The sequence below is a fragment of the Blennius ocellaris genome (assembly GCF_963422515.1).
Source record: "Blennius ocellaris genome assembly, chromosome: 9".
Lineage (NCBI taxonomy): Eukaryota > Metazoa > Chordata > Actinopteri > Blenniiformes > Blenniidae > Blennius > Blennius ocellaris.
In genome coordinates, this window is record NC_137658.1 from 5441348 (window position 1) to 5456780 (window position 15433).

At 40.9% G+C, this 15433-nt stretch overlaps 1 protein-coding gene across 1 annotated transcript in view; it reads right to left on the minus strand.

Annotated features, from left to right (window-relative positions):
- fgf13a (fibroblast growth factor 13a) overlaps positions 1 to 6406 on the minus strand; it is a 91463-nt gene extending 85057 nt beyond the window's left edge. The window contains exons 1-2 of the mRNA XM_080502558.1: positions 6000 to 6406; positions 5573 to 5735 (exon numbers count right to left, since the gene is read on the minus strand). Coding sequence (XP_080358684.1) covers positions 5573 to 5621 — 49 coding nt within the window. The 5' untranslated portion in view covers positions 5622 to 5735; positions 6000 to 6406. The remainder of the gene's footprint in view (positions 1 to 5572; positions 5736 to 5999) is intronic.
- Positions 6407 to 15433: the final 9027 nt, after the last annotated feature.

A 15433-nucleotide genomic window follows, 5' to 3' on the forward strand; every position in this document is an offset into this window, starting at 1 on the left:
TACAAGAAAAGGTTAGTAGGTCCCATACAGCTGACGTCAATTCAAAGCCTTACATGACATAGTTTTTAATATGCAGCTGCTTCATTTCTGAATATGTCACTGTTCTGGCCTTATTGAGGGACACCATTAGTTGTCTGCTCGTTTGTTTGACTCGCGTATCCACAATTATGGGAGATTAACTGCAGATGAGATTAACTACTGCATAGAGTGCATTTCTGAAAGTAAAAAAAAAAGGCCGTAATCCAACAATCTGCAGGTAGCAGATAATCTTGCACCTCATCGTTGTTATCTATGGCATTATTGTGATGAAATAATTTGGAGCAGGAATTAGATTGTTTTCCAGCATCAGTGGATCAATGACATCGCAGACGCAGGCCACAGAGAGAGAGATGTAGTTATCAGCATTCGGCCCCTTTAACGTACATTTGAATGCTTAACTTTTATTCTTTTTTTTTAATAATTTCTGAACACTGTGAATGTCAAAGTAAATTACTCCTGCTTTTCGTTCACTGTTAAAATGTCACAATTACACAAAATAATTTAAAAAATCCTTTGTTTTGTGAGATTACAATAACTGAACCTTCTATTATGCATTCATATTGTGACGTTTGTCAACCTACAGCAGAGGTGATGAATTTACATTTTTATTAATGAGGATTAAAATCCCTTTGACTGACACTATTTAGAGAGAAAGGCACAGGCCGTTAAAAATGGGTCCAGATGAACAAGTATAAATGGGAAGACCCCAAATCTGAAAGTGGAAAAGACATCATGCAGAAATGCCACCGACATGCAATGGACCTGCATATTTACAACCAGAGGAGGCATGTTCTAACTGAAACTGAGGGAGCAGTCCACAAAGCAGCTCCCTTCAGAAGACATGCAGCTCTGTGGATTACCAGCAGCTAGTGGACTAATGCACAGAGAGTCAGGTATTTAAAGACTTCAAGCAGAGAACAGTTATGATGTAGTGAGGAATGTGACTCCATTTAAAAATGGAGAAATTAAGATGGAAAAGAAGCTCCGCTAATGAAAATTGTTCTCAATCTCCAAAAAAACACACCAATCGGAAGGGTGTGCACTGACCACAGGGCACACGCAGGTCACCCAAGCCATGCTGACAGAGAAATTGAAGAGACTGGCGCTCAGCGTTGTCAAACAGCAACCAACAGACAGGTTTGCAATGGAGAGTGGCAGGCCACCGATGCCACTCAAGAGATGCGAGTGTCATCAGACCCTGTGACCGGAGGCGAGCCCGTTTCCTGCAGGCCGTGTCGCCGGATCTGCGTCTGTACCGTAAAGACATCTGACGAAGAACAACTCTGCTATCCTGACAACACAGGCATTATCAAGACAATGTCTCTTCTCCCCACCTCGGTGTGTGATTGCAACAAACAGGAAGTGCACCGACATCCTGCGGTGGAATTATGGGTTTCTCCTCCTTCTGAACAAAGTGTCACGAGTGAACGTCATTCTTCAACTGTAGGTAGTCGAGTTGCCCATTCGAATTGTGGTTTGCACTGTTCCTGAAATACATGTACTTGATAGAGGGAGAATGAATGAAAAATGAATCTTTTATTTGTTTAAGCTGACCCTGTGGAATAGCAGTCAATCCTGTCGGCTTACTGAACTCAAGATTCATCTGGAGCAGTTTTCCAAACCTGGGGATTAGAATTTCAAGACATCCAAATGAAAAGCTTTTGCACTGCGAAATGAGCATGTTGCCGTGGCTCGCCCACGCACGCATGAGGTATATCTAAAATCCAAGTCTCTCCTGTTAAACTACTATACCATCTAATTTCTTGACCACATGCTCTTTGGAGAAGTTTCTTGACAAGCCGGTGATTCGATTGAAATATCTTGATGACATTGTAGAGGGTAGGTTGTATTGCTGATGAGATTAGAGCAGGTGTCAGTGTTGTGGGAGATAAAGCTGCCGGCATTGTGATTAATGAAGCAGAACTAAACTCCTCTCAGGATATCTATTGATTCACTTCAGTTGGTGGCTGGGCTTGTGTTGAATTAATCTGCCTGAAAATATGCAAGACTTATGCCTTGTGCCACACTCGGGCCTGCAGTTTGAGGCTGACATGAATCCAATTGCTGACACTTGCAGCCCAGGAGGGAAGTCTATCAATGAGCTGCAGTGACGCCAAGTCTAAGAGTGATGAGAAGAAATGTAGACACAGTTGTAAATTAACACCTACCAAGCATTTAGAACATGGAGCAACTGAATAACTTCAATACAGTTGACAAAAAAACTGCAGGTTTGTTTAACTTGTGGTAAAATCGCTGTGATTGGTTGTAATTTTGATGCACCTGTAATGCAAAATGGTTTACCCTTTGACGAGAAAGTGACGTTAATATTTGGATGTATCTGCATTTCCTATTTTCTATAAAACACAGCAAAATATATCTGATGACAATGAACTGGTATATGATTAAAAAGTACTACTAAACAGTTTGTTGTGACTTGTGTGGGATCAATACAGTTGGAGGAAATTTCAGAATTGCAAGAATACTGTACATATATCATAATTATCTGGAAAACGTCATTTTTCACATCTTATTTATAGTTAGTTACTTTTGAACGTGTGCCCTTTAAGTGTTAATCCATATACACTAAAGTTATCTTGTTGAGGCTTCAGGCAATGGAAGTTATAATGCTGAGAGAGCTTGTGCGACACGCTTCGACACATCACGCAGTCTACACAACTTAGCGTCACAAGAACTGGGGGACAAGAACACACAACATGATTCACTCTTGATACTGAAGCTCTGAAACCGAAACCCCCCTCCCCGCCTTAAGAAATCAGCCTGAGAGTGAGCAGAGTCCCCAATAAAATCAACCGATGACATTGTATTAAAATTGCATGTTTTGTTCACGTGATTATAATTTGGACCACCACAGAGAAAACATTACTTCATTATCATTTATCATGGAGGGAAATAATGAAGCTTCCTTTCCATTAATCCAGTTTATATTCTTATATTCAAGACTGAAATTGGTCCTTTCTAACCAAGGCAGAATTGCTTGTCGATCCCCATGTCACCATTTTATAAAATATTTTTGCAAAAGGAACTTTTTTGTTAATGTTTCCAAACCATTCCCTCAGTTTTCAGAAGCTGCAATAACTGCATATCCTTTTAACATCTTGATATTTCATGGTGTGATATGGGACAAAGTCACCAGACCCCTCTGTACACCAACAGCTTGCAGAAAGAAAAAAGGCTATGGAGATGGCAGGTGGTTCCGGCCTTAATGGACTGTTTGCCTGAAATAATTTGTGGGACAGGTGGTTACCAACATTGGCAGGGTCAGCAGTGATTTTCCCTGCGCTTATGCCATTCAACTCTCTGATGGAGGACAGCTGGCACCAAGTGACCCACACAGTGATGCAGAGACTGTTTTCTTTTTTTTCTTCCTCTACTAAATTTGGAAGGCAACATCAGCCTGCCATATCAGTTTTTCGATTTTGGCAGTACATCTATAAAAATAGCACAGGCTTTATTGAATGGACTTAGTTAAGCAGGAGATTTATTTTTATTATTATTCCTTCTGAGAAATTTCTTCGATGCTTCTGCTGCCGTAGAGCTTAAAAGAATCAACTGTGCACACGTGATTGATTTCCATTGGGAGAAGACAGTGGAAGTTGTTGCGGAGATTAATCTTGAAATCAGTTCTTTTTAGCATATTTCTGCTGGCTGCATCATCAGAAAAACATAGCAGCTTAGTATTTCTATCACTTTTTCATGCAGTCTGGATTCTAAAAGTTAAGTGCCAGACACTGCACATTAAAGTATATTGAATGCATGTTATCTAAAAAAAAACAAAAAAAAACAGTGTGCACCAGATTCCATTTCTGATAGCAGTTAATATATTAAAATATCAGCGTACATGCAACTACATCTGCATACATTATACTGAACGTAAACTGCAGATGTGTCTGGTAAGCTCAACCCCAATTAAACTATGATAAACATCTTATGAATATTGCTTTTGTCTCTTTGAGTGAAGGTATTCGATGTACATCAAACAATTAGTCACAGAGAAGAGTGGGCAGTGTTTCAACAATAATGTGCATTACTTAGCACAGATTATATAACCTGAACTGTGAGGTACAATAGCCTGTAGTCCATTAATAATTCCATTTATACGTTTCATTTTGGTCACAGTTGATGTGCTGTATCAGCATCCGTAGTAGCTTTCTGTATGCACCACTTAGTCACATCAACAAATGACACCATCACTTGCAGCAGTGTTGCCAAAATAAAGCAGTTAGGTGTATTGATTTGTTGTGAGCACCTTGAACAGAGCAGGGACACAACAACGGGGATATCCAATTGTAGCTATAATGTAAATAAACAAACATGCTGCAATAGGCAAGCTGCCATAGAGTGAGAGGCGCTTGTTGTTATTTTACACTGAGAAAAAAAAATGTTGCGCTGGTGAGCAAAAATATACATTTTAGTAAATATATACAATGTTTAAGATGAAGGACGATGGAGCAGTGCCTCTTTTTGTTTTTTGTTTTGTTTTAGATGAGCGGAAATTGTCGAGAATAACAAATAGATTAATTAATTGAAGCACGTTTCACACAAAAGCATTTTGGGGGGATAGGAGGAGGGGGGGGGGGGCGCTCCTCAGTATGAAGGCTGCTAGACACTCGATTCAAATACTTTTCTATCTTTACAAACACATGTGTGCTCCCTGTACGTATCCAACGTGCTTCCATGTCCTCGACATTTATTTAATTACCCCCCCCCCCCCCCCTAATTTTTCATAGAAGCAGCACCACAAAGACAAAGGTGCAGCAGCGTGTGTCGGTGCGTAAAGTGCGGCGCACGTCTCCATTGTGGATGTTACAGTGATCAGTGTTGCAGCTCTGTCTCCGCTCTGTCTCCATGGCAATGCATAAGGCAACCGACTTGCTTTTTGTTCCCACAATGTCGTTTATTTTCTTTGATTATATTTTATTTTTGTCTTTCACGCCATATGTCATATTTTGTCGGGTTGCAGGACCGAGAAGGATCCGCGCATCGTGGCTGCACAGATGTGATGAGAATGAAGACTCTGCGGATGCGGTGCGAGCGAAAAAACACAAAGGGGACCTTTCAACAGGATGCCAGGGACGCAACGAGATACCACTGTTATCCTTACAACCGTATAAAGGATACTTTTAGTGAAACGTGACGTTTGAGAGCACTTCTGTAGACCTGCAGGTCTGCAGCGTTTGTGACTTTACGCTTTACCGGATCGTTTTTTTTTAAATATATATTTATTTTGGACGATCATCAAGTCAAGGCAAATTAAGCACGTGATCTCGGAGCAACACATCCGTGCAGCATGTAGGCCTACAGGAGCAAATGCTTTAGATCTCGCACAGAAATCACCACATGCAGCGTGCTGGGAGGAGAATGGTTGGTTCACCATCCAGTGGCTGCTGCTGTTGCCAGTCTAGCCTCAAAAGGCGCACCATGCGGGAGATGAATGGGAGCGTGTTCGCCTTCAAGCCTGTCATTTCTAGGGCATAAAGCAGTCTGTGCGCAAGGCAAAGGGGTCGTCTCTTACCCTTGGAAGCATCCTTGTCTTCTTTAGGCTTCGCCACTTTTCCACTCATAGATCCCAGTTTGGATGTGTAATTCCCGATTTAGATAAGAATGGAAATCCCCCTAATTGCCGACTGTCCTCAGTGAAATCCTTACCAAAGGTTCCAGGTGCCGAGATAAGGGTTCTGTGAGGGGAGGAGGAAAATATTCATCAAAATTGCATTTTCCCTGTCACAACACATCAGCAGCTTTTAGCGTTTCAGCGGGGCCAGGAAACCACACAATGGACCGTGAGAGCTGCTCGGTCTGCGAGCTTTTCATTAATTAGACATCAATGAGAACATCCAACTACAGACGCTGTCTCAAAACACACACGCACACTTCGACAAAGAGCCCATATACTTTCACTGAAGACCAACATCTCAGCCTGTCCACCGATGTGAACCTACCTTATCTCCTCCACGTTTTCTGCTACATCAATGCACATTGATGAAAGGAATCTCTCCCACCATGAATCCTGTTATGTTGCATACAAAAAGGAATCACGACCTACTCTACTGTGACAAAGAAAACGGAGCATTTAAAAAGAAAAAAAGAAGCCGCCAAATGTAGCGCAGTTCGCTCCCCCTTCCAGAGGTCTCCAGTCAAGAAAAGACAAAAAAAAAAACCAACACAAGTCAAAACATTGAAGCGTCCTATCTGAGAAATGCCATCCAATGCAGCTCCTGCGACCAGCGTTTCTTGTCTGAGGCTTTTTTTTTTTCTTTCGCTCTCCTCCTCCCGTGCTCCTCTTTAACGCGCAGGCAGGATCAACAGGATACACAACGTGAGAGCGCTCCACCCGCCACAGCGCCGATTCTCAACTGTGGACGTTTGTTTTTTTGACCTCGGAATCACAGCCGCGATGAAAACGAGTCGCTCCATCCGTGAACGCACGCAGCCAGTTGCGCGCCTTGCGCCGCCGTGCTGTCGACGCGGTGCGGAATTAAAGCAGGAGGTCGTGCTGCATGACGCACACCATCTTGCTGTTGCTCTCATTCAGTGGTCGTTTTTTTTTTTTTTTTTTTTTTTTTTACCAGGACTGTGCTTCAGACCATTCATACCCAGGCTGCGCGTTTTCGTCCCATCAAACCTCTCATCCATCCGAGGTGTTTTATTAAATGTTCATGCAGCACACAAGTATACTTTTTTTATTCTTGAGTCGAGAGATTATAAAATGAGCAATAAAAGAAACATGGGGTTAAATTAACACTTTTTATATTGTTATTCCCACAACATGTATACACCGTTTCCACCAAACAAAATCATCACACTACAAATTACTTTCGAAGGAAGGGAAAGAAAGAAAGAAAGAAAGAAAACGAAAGAAAGAAAAAGAAAGAAAGAACGCACAGGTTGAAGTTAAGATGGGTTCAGCTCAATATGCATGAACCTAAAATGTGTTTTCTGTTCAGCTAAAGATGTTGCACCAACATTAGTGTCATTACCTCAGTTATGATGAGGTGAAATGCCACCAACTGGGGAAAAAAAACAACTACATTTATTCACTTCATGAAGAACACTTAGTTATTTAAATTTTATGTATAAAACAATGTATTTGACTATCAAAACAAGCTGTATCCATTCATGATAAGAGTTCACCGTGTGGGAGTGACTATTACAACCTACTGCTCTGGTAAGTGATTAAAAGTTTTCTGCACAGAAAGTTGGCATGCATAAATCCGTCGCACCTTAATGTTTATATAGATGATGTGTAAGAGAAGTCTTACCTTTAAACTGTGGAGATGGAGCCTAAAAGGTAAACCTTATCTTTTATTTGAATTCACAAGAAGCTGTTCAGAGCTAAAAGTCTGAATTTTCTTCGAGGACTCTTAATCCACTTTTGGTGTTTTATCTGCAGTAGTTTATATCAACAAAGTCCAGGTCCAATCCCAGTCCGATTGCTGCGGGCGTTATGTCACATCTCCTGGTCCTGCAGGGTTGTGGCTCTCAGAAGCAGCAGAAGAAAAAGACATGCAGGTTGAGGGTTACCAGATCCATATGGATGCTATTTTTAGAGGAAACTGGACCCCCTTCCAAGTTTCTTCACATGCTCAAATCCTCCAGAGACGTTTAAGGCACACTGATCAGTTTCAACCGGCAGCTTTGGCTCAAATGAACAAATTATTGGAATATCTAAAGAAGGATTTCTGTTGTATTGGTTGCTACTTCATTGACACTGCAGTAAACCAAACTCTAATCAAGAACATGTCTCCATTGATTTATTTTAATCAAAGGACATACAAGCAGTTCAATCCAGAACAACAATACACATTTGTTGGTCTTGTATTGTTTTTGTTTTTAATTATTTCAAAAACATTTCACTGAATATTGCAACACGTCACATCTGTAGATCCCATTAAAAGTGGTGTATCGATCCTGGTACTGGCCTTTTACTTTCTAATGTATTTGTGTCAGTCCTCCTCATTTCTATACTCTTTTCTCATAAAGTTTAAACCCAATTTTGTATTTCCTACAGGCAATCTAGTTATTACTTACGTGGATAGATAGATAGATAGATAGATAGATAGATAGATAGATAGATAGATAGATAGATAGATAGATAGATAGATAGATAGATAGATAGATAGATAGATAGATAGATAGATAGATAGATAGATAGATAGATAGATAGATAGATAGATAGATAGATAGATAGATAGATAGATAGATAGATAGATAGATAGAATCGATATACTTAAGTAATTCCTAGCTTGCAAATGCTGAGATGATCCATGTATTTGGTTACCATAAATAAATCTGAACATATAGCTTTTGAAAGACAGGGATTTTTAGTGCCATCTGTTTGTGGACCACCTATTTGTGGGGAGAAAAAAGCTTATTTCATTTTTAGATCTGATTTGAATGATCTACAACATTCAGTGGCAATATTCAATAATATATTTATTTATGTGGTTGCCAATGTATAACGTCAGAGAAGCTTGATTCAATAGAAACAGACAACCCACAGAGCTGGAGGGTCTGGGAGGTCAGTTTAAGTATTTTCATCTCAGGAAAGAATAAAGCAACTTACTTGAATATTCATTCCTTCTCGATTAACGTATAGGCAGCGTCGTCCAGATATAATCCTGAGGAGACAAAAAAAACAACAACACAATGACATTACAATTTGTCTTGATTAGATGTCAGCGTTGTTACAAATCATAAGGCTCAAACATCTTGAGTAACAGTGGAAGACTTCAGATTATGCAACTTCTTTAACATTGACTGAAAATATACAAGAGAAATCTTTCAGTGGAAAAACGCATCCATCCATCCATCACAGGGCAATTGCAGAGACACAGTTGCACTCCCAGGAAATTTTGAGTACCCAGAAAAAACTCACCCGTGCACAGAGAGAACATACAATCTCTGCACAGTTTAAGAATTCAGAAAGTTAAATTAAGTGACTCCTCACATACCAGCTCAGACATGTTCATGTATGTTGGGAATGAGGTATAGAGAAGGAGGGTTGGAGAGAGAGCGTAAATGTCAGTGGGTTGTGTTCCCACTGTGTCCACGGCCTGTAGCCCCTTCTGACCTTTCCAGCAGGGCGTCACACCACAGCGCTACGTCCATCCCCGCCCGGTTTAAAGCGATCCCCCAGGGCCCGGTTGGTTCAGCGCTTCTGACAAACTCCTGACTCTCACTCTGTCACCTCTGATGTCACTTCACAGCACGAATCACCCTCTGCCACCGAATAACCCTGAACCACTTCTTTTTGTCTGCCGATTGCAATATTTCTGCTTCAAAATGCATCGGTACCCCGACATTGCTCCACAAGCATGTCTCCGTATGTCACTGGCTACTTTAAAATGCACACTTTGGAAAAAGAAATTAAAATAATCCAAGGAACTATAGCATTATTAATACACTAAATAATGCATTCAAAATTATCCAGCATTAAAATGAATGAAATTATTCATCATATAATGTACCATTTACTATTTACTATTTCAATATATCAATACGCTAAAACAGAGGTCCAAAATGTCTAGAAACACCAGTTTTAAGGGTCTTTCATAAGATACAGTACATATTTTATGTAAAAAAAAAAATTTAAGCTGACATAACAAACCACTGTTGGTATAAAAATAATGCGGCCAAAAAGAAGGAACAGTATTTTCTCTTTAATGATGCGACTATAAAGTATCAAAATAGTTTCAGAGTCTCCACATCTAAATGTCTTTTCACTGGAACACAATACAAAATACCTCCATTTACCAGATATCTGATTATTTTCTCTCACAAATTTCCCTTTGTAACATTCAAACACATTAAACCCTGTTGAAGCCAGACAAGTAAAGTGTTCCATTCAGATATCGGGCAATTTCAAAATGCTCTTCAGGCACATGCAAGTGCATTAAAATATGACATTTAGCAAATCTTGCTACTTTTCTGGAAAGCTGCAATCCTACGTAAAGCCCTATGTTAACTACGCCAACCGTTTTATTCTTCCGTCCACACATTCATACATCATCTATGCCGATTCATCCAGCATAATTGAATTTTTTGCTGAGATATCACGCATCTTTGTTTTTTGTGCATTCTTACCCATTACTGGATGTATAGTAAGGAGCAAATTGCCAAAGGTTAAACATGGTTTCACCCACTAATGTTTTATCTGTGTGCAGTGCTACGCGTCATCCAGAGGACATTTCACACGAGTTTTCTGGCGCTGCCGCCCAGTTCTTCTTCTGGTCGGGCGGATTCATCACGGCCCTTCAAACTCAATTTCCAATCACATGAAACAGGCACACACTGTGCCTACACTTATAGCTGACTTATAAATCAGTTGCATGGGACGGGGGCGCCAAACCAACAGAGAAGTACCTGCTTGATTTGCTACTTGCAGAGACTAAAAAAATCACCCAAGGTTATATTAGTGGAAGAGCCTGTGTGGTAGGCAGGGATCAGTCCCAGAGATCACTCTCTGGGACAGGCAGCGAGGTGTTGGAGGGTGATTAATGCCCCAATATTGTGCTGCTGGGTGAGCCGCTGGCCCCCGATTCTAGGTGCCGGCTCGATTCGAGCTCTGAGAGTGGCTGATAAGGTAATCAGACTGGTGCTGATGGCAGCAGACACAAGCTGCTATCATGGGGGTCAAGGAAGTGTTTTGGAGAATTTGTCTGTAGTGTCATATAAATGGTATTCCTCACATGCAATGTATTCAATATGTGCCAGAAATGTGGGCATTTATCCTTGTCAGAAAATTGCCACCTCACTGATCATTAAAAAGTTGATGGAATTTTAACTTTACCAACTTATTTTTCGGACTTCGAAATAAAGATTATCCTGACTTGAACAGATTTTGAAAGCTCTTTCTTGAGATTATGCGACACAATAAAGCAAAGGTCAGGCCCATGAGATGAGCACCAGGAAATGCAAGTGTGATATTCATTTGTTGATCTTGAACATCATGACGAATAAGAATGTGGCAGAGAAGCAATTTGACGGCCATAAAAGCCAAGGGCTTAAAATGAAACCATATAAGTGATGGATTTGATCAAATACTATTAATACTGTTGTAACTGCTCATCCATCTCAGAGTCTCGGAGCTCAAGCTCACTGACCTCGGTTTCAAAGCTCAGGGCAGGGTCAGCAAGTTATTTCAAACTGAAGGAGGTCAGGGTCAAAAAGTGAGACATGATGTCGTATTTCTGTCACTTCCCCACCCTAACGCTCCACATAATTGACTTGGCTGCTCCCCAGATTGCATTTTCATATCCCTCATGTCAGTGTCAGGCTATATTTCACCTGCTGGACAGATAATCTCCCACCCCAATCCCAAAAAGGCAGAGATGATGTCTAAACTGTAAATATAGGCAGGATGCAATGACAGTATAGTGGCTCACACTGGGAGAATGTTCCTGGCTTCAGTCCAGTGTGGAGTTTGCATATTCTTCTTGTGCTCGCATGGTTTTTCTCCACCTATGTGTGTATGTGTGTGTGTGTGTGTGTCAAGTCTGTACCTCATTAGTATCACTCCCAACTTGAAAGGATGAGCATCCATGCAGAAGTCACTAGATCCCATACAAACTATAAGAAGCAACTTTTCTTTTTCCAGAACTGTTGTTTCAGGATGCGGCGATCAACTTAAACAAATCCTGCACGCAGTCCCAAGTTTGTCATTGCTGTAGGTGGAAAACCTTTAACAGAAAAAGACAATTATTAATTGTTGCACAAAGTATATTATGCAAATAACAAATGTGTATGTGACTTAATCACTGAAAGGTTTAATATTTCCTACATAAACAACAGTTCCAAATTGCCCAAGCACTGACTATGAAAAAATATTTGTTTAAATAAGTAAGTCAACAACATTAACTACATTTCAAAGCTAAGATAATCACTTTCAAACATCCAGATACGTTCATCAATCACCAATCCAACAATCACCCCCATAAATACTTTTTAATACTTCACCCTTTTTTGACTGCTCGGCAAAATAAGCCGCAGGCTTCAGTCGATTCCTTTTTTGGTTGCTGGACAGTTAATATTTCGTAATAATGTTCTTGTTTGCCGCTTTTTAAGAACATAGCTGAAAAGAAAACTAACTAAAATTATTCTTTGTTTCACTAGCTGCTTCTCTGCCCTCAACAATTTCTTTAGGTTGCACGGGGTAACTTTCAATAAAGTGTTGTGCTGTGGTTTATCGGTCACACCATCAAACCCAAGCTGTGGGTGTGTGTCCTTCTTGAAGACATGGCTGTGCACCCAGACAATCACGCAGGTGTTTCTCATAAACCATTCAGAGGCGTGTCAGTGCAGTCCAATCCAAACAAGCTTCACCTTTTCCCTTCACCACTTCACAGCGGGGTGTGTTTCTGTGTTTGCCCCTGTGATGGGCCCATGACCTTTCTCCCTCCCGAGGTGCCACACTGTCTGCGTCCATCATTAGTGACTGGATGAAGAAGTTCACGCGACTGTTAAAAGAGCTGTTTGGAGAGGCTCTATCAAGTGACGGTAGCAAAGGTCAACCAATCTGCTGAAATCAGAGCTTCAGAGAAAACGTTTCTCTGCATCATGCATTGTAGTTTGATCCCACCATCTACAATCCTGATATCACCAAAGTATTCAGAGGAATCGCTGTGTGCAAAGGACAAGGTCAATAGAAAATAATGGTTCCCTAGTGGGTGCTGCATTGGGAACACAAATGACTCTACATGAGGGCAGGGACACTTCTAGAACTAACTGTGAAAATACTTTGTCATGTGATCGCAGGAAATCTGAAACTGCATCATTTGAAGAGCGCAGGTCGGAAATACTGCAATTTGACCCATTTCTACCTCGTTGACTGCGTCCAAAATAGCTTTTTTGCAAATTCTTTTGTGACATTCTCGTGGAAAACGGTGAGTATTGTGAGTGACCAGGAGGGATGAAAGCTCCACTTTTCATTAACGGTGGCTGAGCACTCCTGAGCCGGCAGCATGTGTCAGCCCCGCTGCATCACGGCTGACAGAACCAGGAGTGGATCTGCACTCCTTTCTTCCTGGGAACTCGCGATAGTGTCGAGTCTCTGGGTCATTATCGGCAGGAGGAAGCTTTGGCTGAGAGTGTGTGTGTGTGTGTGTGTGTGTGTGTGTGTGTGTGTGTGTGTGTGTGTGTGTGTGTGTGTGTGTGTGTGTGTGTGTGTGTGTGTGTGTGTGTGTGTGTGTGTGTGTGTGTGTGTGTGTGTATGTGCTCCTGTTAGCACCTTCCCCTCGTCTGCATTTGTGGTGTACATGCACCTTGAAACAATCTGGGATGTAGGCCCCAATAAATAATTAAACCTGTGAACCAGGATCACATTTCTAATCCATGAAGCTCCAGGAGAAAGACCTCAAATGCACCAATGTTAACCACTTTACCAGCCCCCTGAAAATAATTTATACGAGTGATTTATTGATTTTCAAGTTACCTAAACTAAATTGATATGTCATTTATGACAGCCCACCACAATAGACATAACTAGATCAATCCTTAATGCAGAAAAAACACAAATAGTCCCAACAAGTTAGGATTGTGCAATAATGGACTGAAGGGATTTCTTCACTGTCTGTGCTGAGTGGACATCTGGTTCCACCGAGTTTCACAATTGACAAGCTCATTTTAGTTTCCCCAGTCCCACCAGCTGGATCAGAATGTCAACACGATGGATCCTGGAGCAGAACTTTGACCACAGTGCCACAATCTGGTCTGTGAGGAGGACACCAACATCAGCTGAACATGAACATTAAAGCTTTTGGAGCGACAGTCAAAGTTTAGTAAGTCTCCTGACCCCAGTTCTGAGATGAAAATATCTGCATTTGGAGAACATTTTGATCTATTCTCATATTCCCCACTGTTTGTTTTACAAAACAACAACACACATGTCATGTAGAGGAAATTCCCAGGTGTTTTTTTTCTTTTTCTTTGTGTGTGTGTGTGTGTGTGTGTGTGTGTGCTCCTGTTAGCACCTTCCCCTCGTCTGCATTTGTGGTGTACATGCACCTTGAAACAATCTGGGATGTAGGCCCCAATAAATAATTAAACCTGTGAACCAGGATCACATTTCTAATCCATGAAGCTTATTAGTTTGTTTAGTTCATAGATCACAGAACCGCAGTGTAACTGTTCCTTTTAGCTGAAATCTTTGTGATTTGTTCAAACTCTACATGATTTTCATTGATATTTCAGTAAATAATATCTAAACTACTTGTGCACCTTCACCACAAAACAATTAAAACGACACAGGAATTCAGAAAATACACACAAACTCTTTAGTTGAAAAAAAATTATAAGCCAGTTTGTGGGTTGGTGTGTATGCATGTTAAAAGACGGATGGTAAAACATCAGGATTTCAAATTACTGAAATGACTGTACTAATTAACAGAGTGAGGCACTCTGAAATATCACATTAATGTCAATGGCTTTATCAAGAAGGGGGTTGGGTGGGGGGGCGGGGAGGGGGGGGGGGGGGGGGGGTGGTGCTTTCAGGGCCACTGCTCCTCTTTGTACTGCTCCCAGGAGATTTTTACTGTACTGTACAAGACTGAAGTGCTGGGAAAATTACCCACAAGCACAATTTTTGCTCTCAGAGTGTCAAAGAGATGCAGCGTTTATCTTTATTTTCCAGTATAGCTTTCTGCCCAAGGCATCAAAACTACAAGAGCGGTTTAATATTATGATTTAAATGAATAAATGAATAAATAAATGAATAAATAAATGAATAAATAAATAAATAAATAAATAAATAAATAAATAAATAAATAAATAAATCACTGTCGGAGATGATAAATGTGTGTATCTTCACAAAATGGACCGATATGTTTATTAGCTTCTCTGAAAAGGAAAGGAAGTTGACCTTTGATAAACAGAGGTTAACTTTTACTTTCCCAAAATGATGACATGCCAGTGAAAGGCGGTGTGAGTTAGGGTGGCGCTACTCTAGTTCCTTAATGATAATCAGTTTCTTTACAAGCCGTCAATTTCAACACTATGAAGTGAAGAATAGAGTCGGTGGACAACTTCTTTTGAATGTCAATGCTGAACTGAAGTCCCACTTTGCCTTAACTTGATATGCTGAGAATGTATCAGAGACAATCTGTGATGAATCAAATATCTAACACTGCTGGTTCAGGCTTCAGTTCCCGTATAAATCTCCCACAGCAGCTCATTTTTCCTCACGCTTGCAGTGAGCTAATTACATAAAACTGACTCCGGCAGGAGGCGATCACAAACGAACTGACGTAGACAGAGTTCTTGCGTGTCGCCCATAACAAGCTGAACTCTCCACTCTTCTCTTCCGTCGCTTCATGAATATGCACACGCGTGACGGCATTAACATTTACATGTCATGGCCCGAGGAGGCCCGGCGCTCGTG